The sequence below is a fragment of the Varanus komodoensis genome, unplaced genomic scaffold, assembly GCF_004798865.1.
Source record: "Varanus komodoensis strain SLA01 unplaced genomic scaffold, ASM479886v1 scaffold4, whole genome shotgun sequence".
Taxonomy (NCBI): Eukaryota; Metazoa; Chordata; class Lepidosauria; order Squamata; family Varanidae; genus Varanus; species Varanus komodoensis.
The window spans coordinates 44,262,847-44,289,675 of NW_025335941.1; the positions used below are offsets into that span (position 1 = coordinate 44,262,847).

Consider the following 26,829-nt stretch of genomic DNA (forward strand, 5'->3'; position numbering starts at 1 on the left):
TGTTATTGTCATGCTCTTGTGAATATCAACTAAAAAATACCTCCTCTGTGCAGCTGGCTCCAACGGAGTCCAGATGATGACAAAATCATGCTTTGCTGTATTTCACAAAGGAAATATCTGATCAAAAAAGGAAGCTTGCAAAAGTATGATGCATGGTCAGAGAACTTAATCTGAAATTTGATGCCATTTACCCTGTTGTATTTGTAATGGAATTCCAAGATGAACTAAAGAACTTTGGATCAACGGAAACTGCAGAATCCTTCATTATAGGTTTTTGAGCTACCTATTCTGCTCATATGCTGCTTAATTTTACTTTTCAAAAGCTGATTGGAAAACCCTGGGCATTTGGCCATGGCTTACATACTTTGACAGGATGAAATTCCAGGCATTTTGCCATCTTCCTTCTTTGCTGTTTTAATCTACTCTTTCTCCCCTGTTGCACTTCTTATGTTTTCTTGTTTAGCTTGTCAATGTTAAGTAATGGTAATTCTGATCTTAATAATCAGTGATATGACTGAGGATTGAGCAGGGGTGGATGCACTTCAGCTGACAAGAAAATGAGTAGGAGATGTCTATGCAACAGACATTTCAACCAAGTTTAAAGGGGTAGTGATTTGATCCATAAACTGTGTTTTCAGTTCAATAAATCATTATGATTGTGATCATCATCATAATCCTGATGTTTTTGTTGTTGTTCTAACTGGACCTTAATAATCTTAATAAATAGTCTTTAGCACCTCATTGTTTCCTTGTTGAATGGTGATTCTTTTTGAAATCAAGGTTTTGCTAAGCTACAAGAATATTTTGATATCAATAAGGGTACAACCAATTTAGGCTGCACTGCATTGGAAGTTGGAAGTTAGTGAAGTTTCATTCAGGCTCAAGCTATAGCTTAAGTTACTTATAAAAATATTTTAAAAGGAATAACAAATAGTTCTAAGTGATAGGCTGAAAACTCTTATTAGTCAGTGTGCTACCTCCCCAAACACACAACTTTATCAAGAGGTATGACATGTTAAATATGAGTTGCATATTTTTTTCACAACTGATAGAATTTGCACTAGTTTAAGACGGACACATTGGGAAAACTGGCCCATAAAATACTGGTAAACTGCCTTTTGACAATAAAAACATCAAAATGCTATCTTGACAATTTACTTGATAATAAATATTTACTTATCCTAAAGACAAACATTAACATTTTATTCAGAATTGTACAGTTGTGGCTGTGAAATATTAGAACAGGATGTCACTGTTCCCTCTGCCTCAGGTAATTTTCCATATTGATATGTCCCAAGGTAGTTTTAATGGTACCTTTGGAGATAGATGAGATTACAAAGACAATTAATATGAAAACAGGGAAAGCACTTGGTCCAAATGGATTTCCAACTGAATGCTATAAAACATTTTCCATGTTTCTGGTTTCCAAACATTGTTTGTACAACTCTGTTTTTTAATTGGGTTCTCTCTTATCAGCATTCAATGTTACTTATGTTACAGTAATTCCTTAACCAAATAGAGATCATACTCTCCATGCTAATTATTACCCTATTTCATAGATTAAATAAAATTTACCCAAAATTTATCTTTTCCACATTGAAAAAAATTAAGTTTTCCTCCAGAATTTCAGAAATGAGCCAAAATTTTACATGAAGCTCCTATATGCATTGTTAAGACCAATGGATATTTGGAACCCCTGGTATGTGCTATTCAACAAAATCCTTACTCTCCAAGTTTATGATCTTTTTCTTTTACGGGGGTGGGGGCAAGCCCCATTTACCTGCTCTGGCTTTGTTGTAGACAATTAATGGTTTTGGACATATATCTAATTATTTTCTATTAGCTGATCTTAGAACTTAGACTTACTAGAGATAATATACTCCACAGTATGTTATCCAATTTGCAATTTAGACTTTGGCTAAGTCTATTACCTATCTTGGCATACTTGTCCCAAGAGATGATTTAAGTTAAATTTGAGTAAGCTGATTAATGAGATTTCAAGGGACACTGACAGATTGGCATCAATAGAATTACATGTATGGGTAAGGTAAATACACTTATTTATAGGCATTACCGGAAGACTAATGTTTTGTTCCATCAATTTTTATGAGGTTCCACTCTACAACAAATATCCTCTGATGTAACTTTCAATCAAAGAGGGTAGGTTTGGTTTTTCTGACCTTTACTTGTACCATTAGACCTATTTGTTGACTTGTACTAGATTTTACTCCTACTTAAATTCTCCTTCCTGATTTGTTTTGGAATGATCATTCCTGGATCCTCTTCCCAAGTGAATTGCATTGGGATCTTGTCATACCAAAACAGAGGATGTGTTCCCTCCAGCTGTGGTAGTTAGATCACTTTGGCATATATTTTTATGTCAGCTGCTGTTTAACATATTTTTGCACACGAATCTAACTTTGTGGGGAAATCCAGATCAAAAAACTAGCAAGAAAACATTTGTTTGATGGATTTAGATGGACAGGCTGATTTTTACTTTGGATCAGCTTGTCAGTCCTGACAACCATTTTCTGCCATTCTCTGCTTTGAGTGTTAAATATAAGTTGCCAGTTACAACTGCATGGCAGTATATGCAACTGAGATATTTGCTGGAATTCAGGTTTGGTCCTGTTGCTTTTACAGCTTCAGATCTGCCTGTATGAAAGAACTGACCTAGGATGAACAGTTAGATCAGCCTACAATTCATTTATTTAAATATTTATTATAAATGAATAAATATGACACACAAGGTCTAAATCAATAATGGAATAATTAACTGGAGCACCCCATCTTGCCTAATCAAAGGAGTCTTGTATTATTATTTATTTTGAAAGAGACCACAGATCCTAGACAACACCTAATTCTGCAAAAAATGACGTTTCAAGTATGCTGAATGCCACAACAACATTCTGATAAGAATAAACTGGCCAAGTGCTGGAGATGCAATGCTGCTAATGCTTCTCTTCTTCATATGTTCTGGCAATGCCCAATGGCAGCTTTCTTTTGGGAAGAGGTAATAATTGAGATAAATCTTGTGATGGATAGTTTTTTTAACATTCAGACTATCCATGCTCTTTTGAATTACCTGGCCATCTCTTAGAATTTAACACAAGGTTAATATAAAGGGATTATCCACACCATTTTTCCAGCTAGAAGACTCACATATGAAGATTAACGACCACTCACAATAACAATGCATGGAAGATTTAAAGAAACTGAATGGATGGTCTTTAGGCATAACATTGATAAATATATGGATAACTTGGAGTGCCTTTGTTAAAGACTATGCATAATTTTTAAACTTTTAATTAAAATGTTCTCTTATTAACATATAGAGATATATATACATAATTAGAACTATGGATTTTTGTACATTTTATTCAAAATTTGTAATCTTTCAGTTTTGTTGTTTTTTGTTCTTTGGGGAGTTTTCTGTATTGCACAATTAATTAAAAAATACCTTTATGTATGGGTCACAGGTACCATGAAGGAGAACTATGAATCCTACCTGTTGCATCTTAAGAGGGAACACCAGGGACTCTAACCTGAAGATAAGCTAGCACAAGGCAACTTGTCAACTTTTCAATATTCTGCTGTGAAAACATTCTGTTACCCAAAGAAATGTCACACAATATTAAAACTCACCTCTATCAGTATTTGGAACACCTAAATCAATTGTGGGTATTGAGCTTTCTGCATAATCACTGAAATATTCAATAAGGGTCGCTTCTCCTTCCCAAGTCTGCTTTACAATGGGTACTGAAAAATGAACAAGCATTTTGAGATGGAAGAGGAACAATATTCATGTTAATGTCTGAATGCATGACAAACTGACATATTGGCTCATCTAGAATTGTTTAAAACATTTAAATAGATGTAATACATTTACTATGTAAATAAATGTCTGTTTATTAAGCAAAGATAGCCTTATATGAGCCTCTAACCAACACGCTTCATTCTCTTACCATCTCTTTTTCTTCTCCTGTACCACAATTGAAGATTGTTTGGGTTCATTGACAATTTCATGTTATGTCTGCACCAGAAAAGTGTGCTTCTAAGTTTTGGAATAGGCAAAAACTTGCACATTTCAAACAACACAGATGAAATATATGCAATCAGAGTTAAATAAGCCAGGAAATCTTCAAGCACAGGATTCTGAGTGGAGGAAAGGATTACTTCTGAGCTATTTTACTAATGAATCATGCCTGTTCAAAAAGTCTATCATGTTCTGGAATATTGGTGAAAGTCTGTCTATTCACTGAAAACATTCTGCTCTCATTATTAACATGTACCTAAGTGCTGGTCCATTACCCATTTTACACAAGCAGACAAGAAAATGTAGAATCAGTGTTAGCTGCCCTCCAAACAGTCCATGATTTGATGTTGCTACACAGTTCCTTCCATGTGTGTGTGGGGATGGGATGGGACAGGGGATTTCTCCTGCAAACTCCTTAAGAAAGGAAACAGAGTTTACTGGTGCAATAATTTTGTGCAAGTGTTGTCCAGCTTCCTGGCAAGATTAACTCCAATGCTATAGTACCAGGGCATAAGGGGATGATATAGGGGATTAGGGAGACGGAGATCAACCAGCATTGCTAGAGCTCTCCTTTGTCACTGATCTCCCATAACATTTAGGAATAAAAAATGGATGGCATGATGGGGCTGTGTCACAACTTTCTTTGCACACCTTCACCAGTTGCTACTAATTAGGGTAAAGTCATTTATTTATTATACCTTGTCTTTCTTCCTCTTGCAAAGAACCCAAGACAGCTTACAAGAGTCTCCTCCTCCATTTTATTCTCATAAAAATATGTGGGTAACACTAAGCTCAGACTCTGTGAATGGCCAAAAGTCACCCAGTGAGTTTCATGACTAAGTGGAAACTATAAGGTTTGCATCCACTTCTCCTATAAAACAGCCTTCAAAGTTTGTTGACTCTGAGTTTTCAGTGAATAGACAGACTTTCACCAATGTTTTCAGAACATTTTTTGTGGCTTTGAAGGGAAGAGAAGTATTCAGTCTAGAATCAATGTCATATCATGAACCTTTATTTGCCCAATAGCCAGTATCCCAATTTTGCTAGTATCTTTCTTATTACAAAACCAGAATAGCTGGTCAGCTTTAACATAATAAAGACTTTGGTCAAAAGGTTTTCTGTCCAGATCTGCTTTGAAGGATAAGGAGAATCCCAGCTCAGAAGAGGTACTAGGATTTAGATCTCCTGGATCCTAGTTCAACATTCTACTATACCAGTGCAGTACATATATTGCATGTATAATTAGGAATTGTTATAAATTGCCAGGAGAGCTTCAAGCTATTGGGTGGTATAGAAATGCAACAACAAGAAGCAATGCATTTAGTATTGCTACATTTAAAGGGATAAGAGGTATCAGGCTACCTTTGGCAACAGCTAGCATTGTGCTATAATGTTCAGTTTCAACCCAGCCCTCCTCCATTTCCTAAGGACTAAGTACTCTCTGGGAGGTTGAAAAAAGGTGACACTAAAGTGGTGACTGAGGTTTATTATTTCTACATTTTTTCCCCAGTGTGAGACTCCAAACACTGAGGCTTCTGGTCTTTTCTAGAAAGTATTTCTTGAGCCTTCTGTGATGGATAGGTAAAAAAATAATTATTTCAGAATTGTACAGCAAAGTATCAATTTATTTTTGTATACAGTTAGATGAACACTTTTTTTTGCTTACATGAGAATCAGCTAGAAGTGTGACCAATGACAAAAGTGCAGTGAGTAAAGCCTTCAGTAGACACAGCTTTAGAATTTGCATGGGAGCAGTTCTTAATGGATGGTTTCTTAAGGTAATGAAAACTCCAGCAAGGTTTCCATTAAGGTGTAGATTTTTAAAATGAGCACTGCTTTAAAATATGACTTTACATAAAAGTTTTATGCAAAATATAAAGTCAATACAACAATGTAGTTTGACGTCAGATATACAAAGAGAAGACTATTAAATTTTTAATGCTTCCAGTGGTGGCAAACCTGGCAGCTGTGTACCTCTGTACAGGTTACATAAGGAAACATTCCCAGAACACAGTAAAACTCCTTATGCACAGATGTTTGGAAGAAATATGATAGTGACATCTTTGATTTGATATATTAAAGGTTAGGGTTATTTACCAGGCATATTTAAACAGAATTATCATTCAATCTGAGATCTTAAGTGGTATAATTATTGTCCAAATGCAGATGCATTCATGGTGTGTGTATAGCTCAATTAATACACAACAGGGATGTGAAGATTTCAAAAAAACATTCTGCAGAACACACAGTGGATCACTCCAAACTGAGATCCCAAACTATTTTCATGTCCTCCTTGTATACTACAGAGTAAACAAGGCATCACATGATAGTTTTCTTTAGGCATTTCTTATCTTAGGCAATTTCTTAAATGAAGCAAGCACCCTTTCCTGATATTTTTCTGTAAAAAAAATTTACGTTCCTTCTGCATCCTGTTTCTCTGATTGTGGTTTCTTTAGGCAAGTGGATTATACTTTTGCAGCTAAGCAACTTATGACCTTAGGGCAGGGGTCTCAAACTCAACTTACCTGGGGGCCGCTGGAAGTAGAGTCTGGGTGAGGCTGGGCCGCATCAAGTATTCCACCACCACGGTGGTGGTGAGCCGCTCATCCTGCGGCCAGCCCGGGCACCGCCGGCGCTTTGCAGGCCGCAGGACCCCTCCCCCGTGCCCTGCCCGTCCCGGCAATTGGCCCGCCTGCTGAGAGTTTGAGACCCCTGCCTTAGGGAGAACAAATTCATCACCTTTGTGTAAACATTGATAGGTGTGAAAGGATGATTTGAAACAAGGGAGTAAAGAAATTTGAAAAGGTAACAAAGAAAATTACTTAGCCCGAAGGAGGGGAGGGGCCAAAATCAGATAGCACGAGGTATGGGGAAACAGGCAGGTAGGCAGGAGGGCCAAATACTTCCTGATTGTTTATTGACAAGCTGGGCAGAACAAAATGAGCATATTGTAGCCCACCAGGGGCAGGGCTGGATTGGGAAGAAGGGCTGGAGTAGGCAGGCGGAAAGAATGTAACTCTCAGTACCCTAGCCAATTAGGGGAAAGGAGGAGAGAACAAGCAGCCGGGAGCAGGGTTCAAAAGGGGTGTGTGAACATTTGCTGAGGTGAACAGAAAAATGGGAAGGAAACCATTCCTTTCTGTTCCCTTCATTGCAATAAAGTTTTAAAAAGAACTCTCTGCATGCCTGGAATATTCTTCTCTTCTGACGGAAAGTTAAAAGTGATTATAACAACATGACTTCTATCTGTTCCAGATTATTATTTTATGAGAGAATAGCAATCTTACATTTTTTTCATTATAACAACCAGAGATACATGTCATCTGCTCATATACTGGAGAGATATCTTTTACCATCAAGGGCTTGGTTTTTCTCCTGCTTTGCAACACTCCTTGCTGTAGGACAGAAATGTTGAACCTCTCTGAACTTGAAAGCAAAGCTCAAATTTGGAGAAGCTCTTGGGTGCTGTATTTCAGTGGTGCATGGAGCCAAAGCTAAAAATGCTAGCCTATTTTTTTATAACTCTTACTGTCAGAAACCAAGCCTTAGGAGAAGTATTTCAGCTTTTTAGAAGGGGGGGGGGGGGGGGACTGTGTAAATCTGTGGTCAGGGAAAAAGGGCATGGACATCTAAGGACTGCCTGTTTTCCCATTTGTTTATCTGGTGGGGTATTCAAATGAGGACAGTCACCCTGGGGCAATTGTTAGGTTGACTTGCATTTGTATTGATGTATTACTAATTGGCTGTGGTCAGTTATGCATTTCATGATCTGGTCTGTGGTGGGGGGGTTTTTTGGGGGGGGAGGAAAGGATTATCAAAGTGTGCTTAAAACATGGATGTTCAGTTTTTCCAACATTGTTGCCTAGTTAAAAATATGTTTATATACACATTATGTTATACAACAAGCAAGGTGTTTAATCATGGGATTTTAGGGCTAAGCAGCAGCAGGCACACTGCTGCCCATACACATTGCCATACCAGGAATGTCATGATTAACTTAAATTCCATTTATTTTAATGGGCCCAGTCTCTTATCAATGATGATTAGAATAATCTTTGCCCTTTGTGAGTTTTTGGGCGATGTGTGTGAAAGTGTTGGTGTTATTGTTTAAGGAAACACACACTAATCTGGTTCAGATGACACAACAGTCTATTATGGGTTAATTAATCCACCAGATGCCATGGCACATTCTATCCACCATTATGAACATACAAGCCCTGCCTGAGAGTCATGATGATTTGTCATGCTGTGTGAACTCTGGTGGCAGGGGTTATTAAATGGTTAAGCAATCCTTGACTAATTCATGGTGCGATCTGGGACTTCCATATTCATAATGGCAGCCAGCATGCACTGCAGTTTCTTGCAGGTAAATAAACCCATGATGTGGTACTGTGTTCTGCTAACTATTCTACTATCTCTAAGCACAGACAAAACAGTTTGCTTCACAGAAAATGACCTTGTCACACAGTCTGAATCAGTGGTATCATCTACCATGTCTCAAAGGTGAAGCACTATTTTTTTAGAAAAATATTTCATTTTCATGTAAATAAATTCTTAACCTTAATACTGCACAGAAGTCATCTGAGGAAGATAAATTGCTTACTCAATAAAAGTAGCTCTCTGAAGCTAGCATCCATTAATTTTTCACATTCCTGAGTAAGTTTATCTTCTAGTGTAAGATTATCTTCTGGTGTGAGTTCAACTGTTTTCTCTTCAAAATGTTCCATGAAGGATTTTTAAACCATAGCTTTATTTTCAACCCATCTTTGTTTTGATGAGCTCGCACACAGAAGGGTTCTTTTCCTTTTTTTTAATCAGCCCCATTCGTTTAAAGTCACAGTGTGGATCAAGAACATGGAAACATTCATCAGTAAAAAATAATTGCAGATTGTTATTCAATTGCATCAAAAACCTAATCATATGTAAAAATTGTATCACTACAACACACCAGTTTGATTAGTGGTAAACATTTTAAAAAGTCAAATACTGCTTAACTAAAATTAGCATAACATTTAACCTAATCTCACTCTTCAGTGCAGCCAACACAATTTTCTGACATCATGCCAAGCTATGTTTAAGCGAACTCAGGTAGCTTGCCTGCATGCTTGTTATGTCACATTAAGCAAAAATATACACAGTGACCAGAATCTTTTCAGAACTACAATTAGATGATTTCTGTTTTTATATGATTACACACGGGAACACCTATCACCTGGGTTGAGCCCAAGGTTACTGAAAAGGAAGGTTCCCACAAATAGTTTGGATTCAACGAACCACTCTATGCTCAGAGGCTTTTCCTTTGTTGACTATTGTTTTGCTGGCTGCATGTTGGAAATAAAGTATTTTTTCAAAAAAAAAAAAAAGTGTAAGTGTTCATTGATTGAAAGGAAGGAGGAGGGAACCCAGCCCCCAACAAACTATTAAAACACTCTGCTTTGTTTGCCTGGCACTATCATTTAGGTTACAGGCTAGAACTTTCTTATTCTCCTGAGGTTTTAAATTAAGAAGAATAGATTTTATGTCTGAGGGTTGTTGTTTTTATTATATTGCCGTTTTATTTTGATTTTAGATTTACTTTACTGTAAGCTGCCTTGGAAAGAGGAATATGTATATGAAAATTTCTCAAAAGGATAAACAGTGCAGCAGACTTCCTGGTATTTAAGTTTCATGGTACATTGACCCAGTTTACATGGCATGGTGCAGCTCACCATTGTGCACATGTAAAACTAGCTTAGGGGCTGTTGTGATATGCAAACCCAGTGACATGGATTATGTGAGGGTTAAAACAATTTCTATATAACTCATGATCTGTTGTAGGAGTAAACCTTAGTTAGCACAAAGACACTGGATTCACATGACATAATGTTTAAGTGGGGGCTGCATATTTAAAATGGAAAATGGCACACACCAGTTAACTGGCTTAAACAGTCCATGATGGACTGTCATGTAATGCAAACTGGGCCACTTGCTAGGAAAGGAAGGATATAACCAGATTCGAACTTCAGATGTTCTGCACTTTTATTTGTACAACTCTTTCCCAGTTGTGGATACTATCAATCTGACAGGTGGTATCACAGGCAAATGCCATGCCCAGAAATGTCAAATACTCATGCAAATATCTGGATGGTACACAAACAATCCAAAGAAAAAATATATGGAAACAAAGTTAAAATCTTCAGACCAAACTGTACAGTTCATTCCTAAATGGGTGTTTAAAGAAGAGTGACTGAAGATATACCAAATGTCAGAGAAAAGAAGAAACTGGTCATGTACCTGAAGCCAAACTACAAAGCTAGTAATGATGGCAGAACCCATATAGATATCATCATTAATGATCAGAGTGTACAGATTCAATAGCATAGTAGAGCTAATGAATTCTACTAAAAGGAAGGTAGGAGAAAATAAAGAAACAGCTAGATAGAGTATGATGTTTCTTAACACGCATGTGAAGCATGTATTATAAACTTAGTATCAGGCACTATATGCCCGAGATAAAACACAAGTGTGATATGGCACTATGGCAGCTATTCTTATGAAAGAAATGCAAGGACTTCAGTCTATGCAGAAACTGTACCTGTGTGGAGTATGGGACCTAAATCAACATATTGCAGGAAATCAGGTGACAAAGAGGTTCCAATAACCTCCCACTTTTTCCCTATACATTAGAGAACCTCCTACCTGTAACTCTGAACTCTGAGAATTCTGTCTAAAGCTATACTCTACAACTGTTTACCACTTTTTATTTTTCCTTGGACTGAGTCTTCTGAATTTGAACTCCTGCCTGGCTGTTTGCTTATCTGGGACTTAAATACATGAAAAGTCTGTGGTAATTGGGGAACACATACCAGGTACCAAGGAAAACCCAGATGTCTCCCACCCACACAAAAGACTAAGAAAGCACAACAAAACTAATTACAGAACATCCATTTTTAATCTTTCTAATAAATTTGTTCTCTACAGAACAATGTTATTTGTTCTGTACATAAGATCAATACATGTTAGCTATGTAGTCAAGAAGGCATAGAAAAAAGCTGAAGGCCAATTTCCTTTACCACAGGACACATCTGCATTAGTTTGTCTTACAGCCTACTGAACGAATCACCATTTGATATCCAAGGGATGCATGAAATACATGACAGATATGATGCAAACAAAATTCTTCAAGTTTAGACAGCTGCCATTAGTAATAGGATTAAAAGGAAAAGCCATCTGGTTCAAAGCTGTTCCTCAACCCCTTTAATCTTACTAAAATTAAACAACTAATTTCTACAGTTTGACTCTATAACACACTGCTTAATAGAAGTATGCTATATTCCATTCCTTCTATAAATCTGAAAAAATCATTCAACTAGTAACACTGTATACTGTTTAATATTTTTCCTGAATCATTTTATTCATTTTTATGATGGATGGCAATAAAATGCCAATGATACACAAATGTATATGGGGTGGGCATATGGTCAATTTAGGTATCTGATTTTCAGGTATACTGTCCACCTATGCCTCTTTTTCAGTATCACATCACCAGTATATGTAAAGCAGTGGTTCCCCAAGTTTTGCCATCATGGAACCTTTCTGAAGACATTTATTTCCTGCAGAACACAAACTCTGTCCCTAATTTTTACTAAGCATTATGAACCCACAATGTTCTTCCTTCTTTCATCTGCTCCTACTGCCTGATTGCTTAGCATAATGTAGTAGGGTTGTAAATAAAGAGAAACCATTTTAAATATAATGAATAGAGCAATTATATGCTAATATCCCAAATGAATTATTTCGATTATCCCCAAAACTACTCAATACAGTCCTCATAAATACCAAATTACCAAAATTATGTGATGCATTTCCTTGTTTGCTGTTTGGATGCCAAATGACAATCAAATAGTTGGCCTTGTGTAATTTCATTGTAAAATCCATTTTAAATTTGATTTTTGAGATTTTTCATGGAACCCCTATGAGGCTTTTGCAGAACCCTAGGCTTCCGCAGGACAGAGTTTGGGAACCACTGATCTGAAGGAACGACCTGACTCCACCATCAATTTCATGTACATCTTGACGGAAAATGTGTGTATCAGCTTCCATAACATTAGATGCTCAAATGGTATAAATAACTCATGATGGGTTAAAAAAGAGTGCCCTTTCCACCACCTTGTTGTGGGTCAAAGCTATGGCTCCTTCTGCTCATAATGAATAAAGACGGAATTTTAAATTAAGATTGGGACCATCAACTAAGTATTTTGTCCTTTTAAAGGCTTTTTAAGACCCTCCTCCCTGATCCAGTTTTATATTTTTGTTCATGTTAACCTACATGCCACCCTCTTTTTGTCAAAGAATGTCTATGCCCTGGTATGATCATCATACTCCTTGGATGCTTCCACTGAGCAATTGTTAGGTAGAAGAAAATAATTGAGTACCAAACGGATTGACTGCTGTTATTGTCTGACTTCCCATTTTCTCACTAGTGGGTATTAGGTAAGGGAATCCAGCTTCATGGCAGCCAATAAACTATTGCTGGAGTATGCTACAGAATTTAGAACTTGATTCCAAAAACAACCTAAACATTAATTCTGCATTTCAAACAGGAAGGAAAATACTAGACTATGGATGGTATATGAATCTTGTAAATAAAATACAGGAAACAAACAAATAGATCAAAATAATGTTTAGTCTGGGATTTACAGTCAAATGAAACTCAAAAGGCACAGCTTGGTTTTCTGTGGGCCAGGGCAACAGATATTTACTCTAAAGCTGCAGTTACAGTAGACTCTCGACTATCTGGCTCGCAACTATCCGGCCTCCGTACTATCCGGCCTAGTTAAAAAATAACTATCTATGAACAGTAAAATAAGTTTAAATAATTTTTGTAAGATTTAAGCCTACATTTTACGTTAATGTTTTGTTTATTTTAAAAGTGTATGTATTTATACTGCACAGTGTACATGATTTTATGTTTCCTGCAATTAAGTTAGGCACTATAAAATTTATCTTAAAATGTGTACAATATTTTTATCCTTGGACTTCCTTTTTCTGTAATAAATTTCTTAAATGTACAGTACAGTACATAACAAACATTTATAAAGTACTGGCCTGTACTAAGAGGTCAGAAAATATGAATAAGAGCAGGTTTTGGTATAAAAGGGTGTTTTTAATGATATGGGTGGGATAGGAAGTGAGCATTTATGGAACTCCAGTCTATCCGGCCTGCCCTTCTGCCACATTAGGCCGGACAGTTGAGAGTCTACTGTACTTCTTTTATTCAAACATTTCCAAGTGCTTTAGTAAAGTTCAAAATGTTCCAGGACTATGGTTACCAGCTTGTGTTTTGCTTTGCTTTTATCTGCAGTACAAGCAACCCATGAAACCTGAATAGCACCAAGCATATAAACATTGCTTATTACACTTTATGGCAATAATGTTCCTCAAAGACTTAAAATGTACAACAATCCAGTTTTGGTAATTGACTTTTTAAAATTATACATACTATTCTAAGTTTACAGAGAACATGGCAATCATCACATTAATGGCCTCACAATAATCCTAGAAAATAAAATACCATTCCCCTTGAAGAATACCCAGTTAGTTCCTGGTGGCAAAGTAGATTTCTAGCTTGAAGACCAAGTATCCTCAAGATCATATTAACTTCTTGAAAAGTGTATATTTTCTCACTGTTGCCCAAAGAAAATGTTCAAAATAGCTCATGTAAATCAATGTGAGTTGATAAGCTCTGCTTTTGGAGACCAGGGCAATTATTTTGGCATTTGCCTGTGGAATTACAAAAATGATTTAAAACATGCAGTTTTTAAGCTTTTGTTGGCTCATCACTTTCAGTGAAAATCATCTACTCCCTTCCCTCTTCTTCATACAAGTTCCCCATAAGCTATTTCCAAAATAAACATTGCAACAAGTGAATATTCGATTTCTAAAAGACATGCTACTACACATTGCAAGATTTTATAGGGATTAACAAAAAACCCCTGCATAAATGGCAAATACATAACTTACTTCTATCTCCATGGAATTTCCTGCAAGTTTTTACAGCAACGAAGATATCCGTTTTCTTCACAGGCTCTCCCTAAAAATAAAATGCCATCCACATGTTTTTCTTCCACTGAGGTTTAGATTACATGAACAAGCCTTTGTAAAAAGATACCTTCAGAATATAGCTCTATACCTCGCAACCTCATATTAAAAGCAGTTTAAGACAGTGGAACACAATACATTTTCTACAGCTTCAAATTTGAATTATTTAAGCCATTAATGTTGCCTAGCAGCATTTTCATCTAAAATTATAATTGAAATTCTGATTGAAGCCAGTTACAACACATTAGGGAAGCAAATGAACAAAAGGAAATATCTGACTGTAGCAGTGTGAACACTGAAAGTATGATTCTTGCCAAAAGGTAAGCACTGTCAAATCCCATTGATTTCAGTAGGAGGGATGCAGCCACGTGCTTAACTTTGCCAGTGAATTCAGGAGAACTTTGAAGTTTTATTTTTGGCTGGGTTATACATTTACTCTGAAGTGTTATACATTTTTACCATGAGTAGAAATTAAAAGCCTACTTTAAGTCAAGCCCAAAGGGACTCTTTAACTTTTGTCCTTCAATTGGCAAGTATTAGAATTGTATCACAAACTGCTCAACAAACCCCTCAATTTCAAAAAAAGGTTGCTGTTTAAGCATGGGAGGTCTGATGTTCACAAGGAAGCAGTACTATAGTTCTTTGGATCTAGGATTTCTTTCTATAATAATGTTTCATAACATCAAGAAGAATGTTTGTTAGGACATGACCAAGCACTACAGTGGTCTCAGCAACACACACACACACACACACACACACACACACAATGAACTGCAGAACATGATCCTGTGGCACCTTATATACTATCCTTTGTTGTGGTGGTGAGAGATTAATACAGCACACCCTGAGCATTCCTCCTTATTTCCACTGAGCAGAAGTGAATGCTGGTGTTTAAGTAGGCAAAATGGCAATGCCTATGTATCAAACTATTTTCCAACAGAACTAATATAGCCTTGGTTTGAAGTCAATGAAATTGAGATTGAAGAGGTTAAAAGGCTTTTACAAAATAAATCAGTAATAACACTGGGGAAAGATATTTTATGCCCACCAATGGATAGATTATAAACACTTTGCATTTTTGTGTGTTTCACATAGATTATCTTGTAATCCTTAGAACAAATGTGGTTGTTATCCCCATACTGCAAACCAAGGAAGGAGATCTTGGAGCCAACAGAGAATGGTTTGCCTAAGGCTACCTAGTTAATTCATGACTGAACCATGATTTGAACTGGGGCTCCCCAACTCACACCATTAGCCACCTGATTGTTTTTATAGCCTGGTCAAAAACACTTTTAAAAAATCTAATTTATTTTAATGTGAGGAAGGCTAGCTTGAAGCCCATCAGTCAAATCTGATCTCTGTCAAAGTTTATAGTGAAATGTTTGCCCATGGTTTCACTCCTAAAATTGTTAGAATTTTCAGTTTGCAAAAGATATATTCTACATGTTAATGGATAGAATCAGGTCAATTCAGTTACAATTCAGATCTTTTAAAATCACTGGGCCCTAAACTAAAAGGTAAAGGTAAAGGTAAAGGTTTCCCCTTGACATTAAGTCCAGTCATGCCTGACTCTAGGGGGTGGTGTTCATCTCCATTTCCTAGCTGAGGGAGCCAGCGTTTGTCTGCAGACAGTCTCCGTGGTCATGTGGCCGGCATGACTAAACACCCGAAGTGATACCTTTTTTATCTACTTGCATTTGCATGCTTTCGAACTGCAAGGTTGGCAGGAAATGGGACAGACTACGGGAGCTCACCCCGGTGTGCAAATTCGAACCTGCGACCTTTCAATTTACCAGCCCAGCAGCACAGTGGTTTAAACCACTGTTTAAACCACTGTGCCACCTGCAGTCCCTGGGCCCTAAACCAAGTTGCAACTAATGATAGATGAATTCATCTTGACTTTGTTTGGAAGTGATACTAGCTGATCAGGCTGTTCCCTGAAAAAACAAAACAAAAACACCAAAAGAGCTAGCTCTTTTTAGCTCATACCTTTCCAAATTCCTAATTCTATCTTCTCATAACAGGTCCAAACAATTATATTTCAATCTGTTTTTGCATGTCTCCTCAGTTTCAAAAGTGTTTTGCCATGTGATAGGAGGAGACATTGCTGTTGAGAAAAACTAGCTCAAAGCTCTTTTGGTTACACAGTACTACTTGAGTGGTTCTCTGGGTTCCAGAATGGGTAATTGACTTGGCTACAATCTTCTTTTTTGAACCAACATGCCAGGCAACCTAGTCATCATTTTCAGGTGGCTATCCACCTACCAAGCTTGGACATGTCACAAATTATTTCTACTGCAATCTGGGAATTTGCACCTAATCCTCTGCATTTGAACATTTTTTAAAAAGCAGCCTAGTTATCCCACATAATGATTAGAAAAATGAACATTAATTACCAATTCCAGTATTAAAACAACATTCATTCATGGATCAGAAGAATAACCAGTCAAGGTTCTTTCTCTTCTTTTCCTCTTTGCTGCTTTCAGCTGTTCCTTCCAGCTTCTCAAAGAACCCTGAAGGGTACATACTTTTAAGCCATTTATTCCTCCCGAGCTAACAGGTTTCCCATGCTTTATTCACACACTTCTTTTCATGTCAGAATAAGGAATACACACATCCTACTTTACAAGCAATGGGGCAGATATGTGACTGAACACACATGGCTGATGACCGAAAAAGACAATGTTGGGTACTTTCAGATGAGGATATTATTGTGCAATCACTCTGCTTCATTTACAGAACTTTATAAAGAGTTCAGATTATATTTATAATCAGCATGCTTTCCCCCTATTATATCTATCTTTCTGCAACTGCAAAGAAAATCAGGTCAAGAGTGGAACAGCACTGCAATTTTTCAGCAGCTGTGGACAGAAAAATGTGCAACCAAAGCACAGTGGGAGTAGCCACTTTGGGAAAAGTGCATATCATGTTGGGGTAAACCCTCCCTTCCCTACTGTTTGTATTTTGACTTGTATGGGCATTTTAACTTCAGCAAAGTGAATCTTTCCTCACTATCCAACTGTTTCTGTGACCTAACAGTGTAAGCGTATATCTCACTAAACACAGTAGTGCTGCTTTTCTTTCCTTTTTAATGAAAGCAAAACTGACATACTGCTTGTTAATTGCAACTTCTATCTTTCAAACAGGTTGAATACAATGAATCAAAGGAGACCTTTCAAACTTGTATAGAGAGCAGAGAAAGCAAGAATGTAACAAAATTCTGTAGTTGTTCTGCTTGGTGGTGGAACTGGCCAGCGACAAGTTTGAATTAACTAGAAAAGGCAGGTCAGTTTCCTAGGTAGTTGTAAAACTGATCAAATATGGACATGGTTTACATCAGCATCATAACCATGTTTATTGAGTAAAGCTGCAATCTACTTGCTCTGCACTGCAGGAATTTTTTTTAAACACACTCATAAATAGGGTATTAAAATGCTGCTGAGAAGCATCAACCTCAAAATGTAAGGGGAGTGTTGTGTGGCACCAGGAACGATTATGAAAGGGGAGAGGAAAATACAGTTCCTTTAGGTATGTTGAGCCTACTGTGAGGTTGATATACAACAAAAAAGTATTAGACTACCTGAAGTTAGTCAATGAGAATTCTACTTTTAACATATGGTTCAAGAGGAATGATTGGCAATGTTAAAAGCCATCCATCTGGAAGCACCTAACAACAAACTACAATGTAAGCTGCCCCGAGGCTTCGGCGAATGGGGCGGCATAAAAATGTTTTAATAAATAAATAAATAAATAAATATTAGCATTCTGCTCTTCCAAATCCTCCATTCATGTCTGTCTTAATTTATTTAAATCAATTAAATGTATCTGAAGAAACCTGCAAAGTTCCTAAGTCTGAAAAGTTTTGAGCAGGTAGGAAAGTATTAGAATAAGCCCTCTTTATTTGTCTACCTTTTACAGGAAAAAATGGAAATACTTACACAAAGTGGAAGGGAATTCACAAATGTGGTGGCACAGTGTGCAGTATTGGGAGCATACAAGTCACTTGTACAAAACTCAGTCACTGTGGTGAGATGTGGTCCACTGCCTTTCTCCCAGATATACAATGCAATCTTTCAAAATATAATGTAAAATATACAGTAGATAGCAATTAGTAATGAAATATGCTCATACTTTGAAGATACCCATATGCTACACAAATAACTTGCATAAGACTGTACAAAAGAGATATGGGAATTACATTCAGACCTGCTAATCTGCTGTGCAAAAGGAATTTCTAATTTTGAAGAGCTTATGCTAATACTTCCATGTATGCAGACATAGCACACTGTTAAAAGCAAACAAACCTACTATGTCTTCTACCTATAAAAGTAGTGATAAATTGTCAAATGACTAGAAAACTCCTGATTACCCTAAATTCATTCATTTTCATCAGCTTTCCCAGAAAAGATCTAACATCCTTAAATTCTCTCAGGTTGTTTTAAGGAAACTAAAAAGATGTAAAGCAGTAAAATGCTTCCATTCCCTTACCAAATGAAGAAGAAATTAATCCAACAATGTCTTGCCTTTGAGAAGGGGAAAGAGCCATAGTGCAGTGGTAGGGCACATGCATTGCATACAGAAGATCCTAGATTCAAATTTGGTATTTGCGGGTAGGGGTGAAAAGACTCCAATCCATAAAACTGGATAGTCACTGCTAGTCAGTGTAGACAGTACTGAGCTAGATGGACCTGGTACAAGATTTTCTAAGTTCCTAATAATAGTTAGGGGACAATTTGGGAGAGGTTGCTAGATGCAGAAAATAGTGGTGGTGCATGAGATTTGTAATTTCCTCTTACCTTCCAATTCAATTTAGGAATTCATGTCCATGTAGAAAATGCCCCCCCAGCCCACAAAGCATGTTCAGGAACAAGATTACCAGCAAATCCCTTGTCCTACCAACCATTACCTTTTTCTTTTCAAAGATAAGCCTTTTTTGCTTGGGAGGGAGGTGGAACACATAGCAGTGGAGCAACACTAATTCTGAAATGAGCTTTCATTCAGAAGGGTATCGACACAGATGAAAACAATGGGCTTTTCAAACTTGGTGAGTTTGTATTTCAAAGTCATCTAATTGTGAATTTGCCTCAAACACTAATCTTTTCACATATACCTACATATAACTAATGTATATGATGTCTCATAAGACTGCACATATGTTCAGTGACTATTATTTATTCCCAACTGGAGAAGAAGAAAACACAAATTGAAAATAAGTTTAGTTAAGACTGACAAGAACAGATGGCCAGGAAGCTCAGTAAATGTTCACACAGCTGTGTAGACAAACACCATCATTCTTCCCTATAGCTACTTTTAACATTTGAATAATCCATTCCTGAAATGATGAAAATTAATTAAATAGTAAAATAAGATGTATATTTTAAAATCATGCTTATTTTGACAATTATAGCAGGGTGCTTTAATGATATTATTCCATGTTGTGGTAATCTGCCTAATGTTGTTGTCCCACAGATATCCTAGATCATTTTCACCCTTTAACAGGAAAAAGGAACTTGACATTTCCAAAGAGCTCATAAAGCTTATGTCATGTTAAGGGTTAGAAGTCAATAGATTTTGGTGTTCCAGGATTCTTACTCAAAAGCTAGTTAAATGAAGAAGAAAAGAAGCACTGACAGGATTAATTATAAAGAAATCCACAATGGGCTCAGCATGTGTCATTTAAAAAAACCCTGAAGGAAGGGTTCTAACAGAATATACCAAAAATGAATTACATTGTACCTGGGAATGCACAGCAGCATACTAAAAACAGTTGAGAGAGGCAGGAAAGAAATAATGACCTGAGGCATCAGAAGCTTTTGAGAGCAGAGAAGGAAATCACAAACATCCCTTCGTTTTCAATAATGCCTAGTAATACCATAAACTGTCATTTTGAAAAGGAAAAAATGGTAACCTTTCAATGTATATTTCATTACTAATAAATAGGGCTTGTGTTCTTCAAGCATGGTCTCTGTTTCTATCTGAACATTGGTAATACATATAAATATGGAAGACCTGCACTTGTGTGAGTTGTCCACTTTCATATACATATTCCTAAGCTAACAATGCAAATAACCTGGTTCTGTAGTTGGCACTGCTGGGTGGAATAGCGATCAAATTTGGGTTAGCTACAGTTATGAGACAGACTTTGAATTACAGAGGTTTTTTTAAGAAGAACTAATAAAAATGTTTCAGAGAAAATGTATATCAAAACACAACTTATTAATGTCTCCCATTTTGCTGCATAATTGGATTCATTCAGTGTAGGAAGCTGAAACTTCAAGTAAAGGTGGGAGTTAAATATTAAGTCTGAAGCATTTAAATGATTTACTGTGTCAACTAAGTGCAACTCAAGTGTTGAGGTGCATGGAAAAGACTTTGCTGCTGTGGAGGTTCCATATATATACCAGAGCTCCTGAAAAACTTTGAACTGCCATCTGCAAATGGGCACAAAAGTTAATTGGTTTTATCGATTGCAAGTCCTTATGTCTTTTCTGTTAATTAAATGGAAGATGTGAGCCTTTTTCTCTCTGTGTTATATTTTTAAAGCATTGTGCTATTTGATAGTATATCATTTTGTAGGTTTACCTTTGAAAAGATCATGAATAAGACATTATACCAAAATGGAGAGAGAACATATGGAACAGACAGTATTTATAAACTCTTTTCCTGCTACTAGCATTTATTCTTCAGATGGCCATGGCAGATGATTTCTGAAACATTGCATGAATTTATGGAAGTGCTTGTCATACTGCACTTGTAAATTCTCCTTTTGACATTAGCACAGAAAGTTTAGAGGGAGTACATAGTATAAAATGTATCAGGTGCTTTGGATTCCAACCAACATAAATAGATTAAAGTCAACTTGATTTTTCTTTGACTAATGTCTAACACAGATTGGTATATCAACACAGTACTTTGTAATACTTTTCTATTTATGTCCATCTCACCCTACCTCTCACACAGATTTCAAGGAGATGGTAAGACAGGCTGAGACACAAAGAAACATGCAGTTAGCCTAGTTTTAAGGTTGCTTTTCTCAGTCACACATGCCTTTCAAATTAACTTGCCTATTAAAATAAAAAATGTTTCACACTTGTGGATAATACAAAGGATGGGTACAAAAAGATTATTTTGTATGTTCAAAAAGAAAGTAGAAAAGGTGTCACTGGACTGCAGAAACTCCCTGCATGAGGCTAAGTAGGTCTGGACACTGGAGGATGGTGTCTCCACTGTTAGTGGGTTAGTGCATCCATTCTGGACTTTAAAGGAGTTATCTATGGTGCTGAACTGAACCTCTTTCACTAAAACAGGTTTAGCACCTTTAGGTGCATTGCATTGCCCCATTGACACTGGAGCTGCTAGCCTCCACTGGCTTTTTGGATCTTTTAAATATTCCCTCTGTATTCTAAAATATTAGCAATCCTTTAAAATGTGACACTGTGGAATGTTACAGGATTCCAGCCAGCCAGGCCCATGTTCTGCATACTACATTCTATTCTCCTCCTGCCACAAAACAGCACTCTGTGCCCAATGATTATCCTCAGTCTTCACTGGCCTGTTTCGTATTCCTCCTCCTATGTGTGTTCTAGAAACATAGAAACAAAGTGAGTCAGAAGACCATCTAGTCTGACCCCCAGCTCCAGCTGGCTCTGCTCATGACATGCCTACCATGTTTTCCTAAATATTGTTATACTTCTACAAAACTTGGTGTTTCCTCAGCCTGCTAATGTCTTCCCATGCCATTTGGTCATTCATGCCAAGAATGATGCCATCTTGGCTACATAAGGACTGATTCTCAAAGAATGAGTTCAATATTAACCTATACCAGGGGTGGCTAAACCTAGGCTCACGAGCCACTTGCTACTCTCAGTTAATTTTGCTGCTCACAGAGGGGATGAAAAAGGCTGACACAAGTTCAAATCTGAGCAGCTTAGCCAGCACATGGAAAGAGGGGACAAAAAGCCAGATGCAACATCTCTTCTGAGCAGCTGAGCAAGTGCAAACAAAAGCAGGGGACACGAGTTTCCTACTGTGATAACCAATGGTGGTGCTTCAGTCATATGACTTCAACAGAGCTAATTTGCACAGCCTTGACAATGTATCAGCCAGATTTTCAACAACTCACAGCCAAGATGGATATTCACTAGACCTCTACTAGCAATAACTAGCCTGATACTTGTAGCAATGCCTATTTGGTCATAATAAACAAACATAAATATTTATTCATGTCTTGCAGCTCTCAAACATTCGAGATATACCATATGTGGCTCTTCCATTGAGCAAGCCTGGCCACCCCTGACCTATACCATGATTTTGGTCCTTTATTATTCTATATAATGAACAAATGAAGGAAATCATTAATATAACTTCCCTCCTCCTATTGCACAGAGCCAAGAAAGCACATCTTCCAGTGTAAGAGAATGGACTTACCTCATGTTTTAAATCTATTGTAAAATCTGACTTTAGAGGTTCATTTTTCAATCTCTTGGCAAGCCTGTCCAATAGAAAAAAAGAATACACAGAAATAAATTAGGGGTTCTATGTATCAAGTCTAATAACATGAAAATTTTGTAGCTGTATTTTGAATGGCAAGGTGCAATTCATAAGCTATCAACAAGATTGCCTCTAAGAATCTTCTCCAACACTGTTGAATCCAACACATTCTGTGGTTTAATTCAGGACCTATGAGTTTGAAAAGAGGAAGGTCAAATCACACAGGGAGTATCCCCATTCACAAGTGAGAACACATTATCATGTCTACTTTGTGGCAGTGCTTATGGTGAAACATTCATACTTCTCAGTTTCAACTGCTTCATGATGCTGTCCAAGTGGTAAATTGGTTAAAATCAGAGTATGGGCAATATTCAGCTGGGTCATTCCATTAACACAAATTATGTTGCACTAGTGGAAACTAGATCCTGAATTATACACAAAAAAGAATCCAACTAAATTTATTTATTTAAAACATTTCTATGCCACCCCCATCACAACAAAGCCTCAGGGCGGCTCACAAAAAATACATAAAAACATACGTAAATAATAATATAATAATTTAAAAGAAAAAAACATTTAAAAACCCCCAGTGCATTCTCGACTAATTTTAAAATCCTAATTAATTCAATAATTTAGCAATTAAAATAAGGTTTAAAGAAAAGGTCTTAGCCTGACGCCGAAAAACAAATAACGACGGCGATTATGCTTGTACAGATAGATTATGCTTGTACAAATGTCTTGGTGCAATTTTGCTAGTGCTGTCTGAGTTTCCAGAGTAACACAATTGGATACTGCCCTACATGAGGATGTAGTGGAACACTTGGAAGTTTGGTATGCCAAGTCTACAAGGAACTTTTGAGTATAATATTATTCATGTTCACTTTGAATTTTGGCACCAGTACTGACCCAGTGAAGATGTCCAGAGCTTCATCTAAATCAGTTGTATTGGATCAATATCACTGAGGATGTGGATGAGGTGCTTATAGGGGTTCAAACAAACACCTGTACAGCTGGGGGAGATTGATCCAAGAAAGAGTTAATATACTTTGTGGCTTAGGGTGGAGCCAAGAGATTTAACTTTCATGCAGTCAACAATAACCCCTTTCAGGACACAGATAGGGTAGTAGTGACTCAACTTCAGATGCTTTTGGAGTAAACAAATTATCTAAACCAGTTTCCATTCAGTTTCAGGTCTTGGTCACTGCTGACTTGGCCACGATCATTCTGATGGATGATTTCAGCTACAAGTGGGAAGAACAACCCTTTTGATATCATTATTCATGGTATCTTACTAGGTACCTCCTTCATGGATCACTGCCTTGTCGTGGTGAAGGGGCTTGTGTAGCTCAATGAAGCTATGAGCTATACCGTGCAGGGCCATCCAAGACGGACAGGTCATAGCACAGAGCTCTGACAAAACGTGATCCACTGGAGAAGGGAATGGCAACCCACTCCAGTATCTTTGCCATGAAAACCCCATGGACAGTACCAAAAGGCAAAAAGATATGACGATGGAAGATGAGCCCCTCAGGTTGGAAGGTGTCCAATATGCTACTAGGAAAGAGCAGAGGGCTAGTACTAGTAGCGCCAGAAAGAATGAAGCGACTGGGTCAAAGCCGAAAGGACACTCAGTTACAGATGTATCTGGTGGTGAAAGGAGAGTCCAATGCTGCAAAGATCTATACTCCATAGGAACCTGGAATGTAAGATCTATGAATCAAGGCAAGCTGGATGTGGTCAAACAAGAGATGACAAGACTGACCATCGACATCTTAGGAATCAGTGAACTAAAATGGACAGAAATGGGTGAATTTAATTCAGATGACCATCAGGTATACTACTGCGGAAAAGAATCCCTCAGAAGAAATGGAGTAGCCTTCATAGTTAATAAAAGAGTAGGAAAAGCAGTACTTGGATACAATCTCCAAAATGACAGAATGATCTCAGTTCAAATCCAAGGCAAACCATTCAACATCACAGTAGTCCAAGTCTATGCCCCAACCACTGGTGCTGAAGAGGCTGAAGTTGACCGGTTCTATGAAGGCCTATAACCTTCTAGAATTAACTCCAAAAAAATGATGTCCTTATCATCATGGGGGATTGGAATGCTAAAGTGGGAAGCCAAAAGATAACCGGAATAACAGGCAAGTTTGGCCTTGGAGTACAAAATGAAGCAGGGCACAGGCTGGTAGAATTTTGTCAAAAGAAAACGATGGTCATAGCAAACACTCTTTTCCAACAACCCAAGAGATGACTCTACACATGGACATCACCAGATGGTCAACACAGAAATCAGATTGACTATGTGCTCTGCAGCCAAAGATGGAGAAGCTCTATACAGTCAGTAAAAACTAGACCAGGAGCTGACTGTGGCTCAGATCATGAGCTTCTGGTTGCAAAATTTAGGCTTAAATTGAAGAAAGTAGGGAAAAGCACTAGGCCACTCAGGTATGACCTAAATCATATTCCTGCTGAATATACAGTAGAGGTGACAAATAGATTTAAGGAATTAGATCTGATAGACAGAGTGCCTGAAGAACTATGGATGGAGGTTCGCAACATTGTGTACAAGAGGTAGCAACTAAAACCATCCCAAAGAAAAAGAAATTCAAGAAAGCAAAATGGCTGTCTGAGGAAGCTTTACAAACAGCTGAGGAAAGAAGGGAAGTGAAAGGCAAGGGAGAAAAGGAAAGCTACACCCAATTGAATGCAGAATTCCAGAGAATAGCTAGAAGAGATAAGAATGCCTTCTTTAATGAGCAGTGCAAAGAAATAGAAGAAAACAATAGAATAGGGAGGACCAGAGATCTCTTCAAGAAAATTGAAGATATGAAGGGAATGTTTTATGCAAATGATAAAGGACCAAAATGTCAGGGACCTAACAGAGGCAGAAGAGATGGCAAGATTACACAGAGGAACTATGCAAGAAAGAGCTTAACATCCCTGATAACCACGATGGGGTGGTCACTGACCTCCAGCCAGAAATCCTGGAATGTGAAGTCAAATGGGCCTTAGCAAATCTGAGCAACAACAAAGCTAGTGGAGGCGACAGTATTCCAGTAGAGCTATTCAAAATCTTAAAAGACGATGCAGTAAAAGTGCTACACGCAATATGCCAGCAAATTTGGAAAACTCAACAGTGGCCACAGAATTGGAAAAGGTCAGTTTACATTCTGATCCCAAAGAAGGGCAATGCCAAAGAATGTTCAAACTACCACACCATTCCACTCATTTCACATGCTAGCAAAGTGATGCTCAAAATTCTACAAGCTAGGCTCCAGCAGTATGTGGACCAAGAACTACCAGAAGTACAGGCAGGATTTCAAAGAGGCAGAGGAACTAGAGATCAAACTGCCAACATACGCTGGATCATGGAGAAAGCTAGGGAGTTCCAGAAAAACATCTACTTCTGCTTCATTGACTATGCTAAAGCCTTTGATTGTGTGGATCACAACAAATTGTGGCAAGTTCTTAAAGAGATGGAAGTATCAGGCCATCTTATTTGTCTCTTGAGAAACCTATATGCGGGTCAAGAAGTAACAGTGAGAACTGGACACGGAACCACTGATTGGTTCAAAACTGAGAAAGGTGTTCGGCAAGACTGTATACTGTCGCCCTGCCTATTTAACTTATATGCAGAGCACATCATAAGAAAGACGGGGCTAGATGAATCACCAGTTGGAATTAAGATTGCTGGGAGAAATATCAACAGCCTCAGATATGCAGATGATACCACTCTCATGACAGAAAGTGAAGAGGAACTAAAGAGCCTCTTGATGCGGGTGAAGGAGGAGAGCGCAAAAGTTGGCTTGAAACTCAACATTAAGAAAACTAAGATCATGGCATCCAGTCCTCTCACTTCCTGGCAAATAGATGGAGAAGAAATGGAGGTAGTGACAGATTTTATTTTCCTGGGCTCCAAGATCACCGCAGATGGGGACTGCAGTCAAGAAATTAAAAGATGCTTGCTCCTGGGGAGGAAAGCTATGGCAAATCTAGACAGCATACTAAAAAGCAGAGACATCACCCTGCCAACAAAAGTGCGTATAGTCAAGGCTATGGTTTTCCCAGTTGAAATGTATGGCTGTGAAAGCTGGACCATAAGGAAGGCTGAGCACAAAAGGATTGAGGCCTTTGAATTGTGGTGCTGGAGGAGACTTCTGCAAGTCCCTTGGACCGCAAGGCGATCAAACCGGTCAGTCCTAGAGGAGATCAACCCTGAC

At 37.7% G+C, this 26,829-nt stretch overlaps 1 protein-coding gene across 2 annotated transcripts in view; it reads right to left on the reverse strand.

Annotated features, from left to right (window-relative positions):
* The window catches only part of B3GLCT (beta 3-glucosyltransferase), a 173,406-nt gene that overhangs the window by 31,412 nt on the left and 115,165 nt on the right, over nucleotides 1-26,829 (reverse strand). For both annotated transcript variants that reach the window (XM_044441555.1, XM_044441554.1), the window contains 4 exons: nucleotides 22,544-22,607; nucleotides 18,055-18,186; nucleotides 14,039-14,108; nucleotides 3,646-3,759 (listed from right to left, as the gene is read on the reverse strand). In XM_044441555.1, coding sequence (XP_044297490.1) covers nucleotides 3,646-3,759; nucleotides 14,039-14,108; nucleotides 18,055-18,186; nucleotides 22,544-22,607 — 380 coding nt within the window. The remainder of the gene's footprint in view (nucleotides 1-3,645; nucleotides 3,760-14,038; nucleotides 14,109-18,054; nucleotides 18,187-22,543; nucleotides 22,608-26,829) is intronic.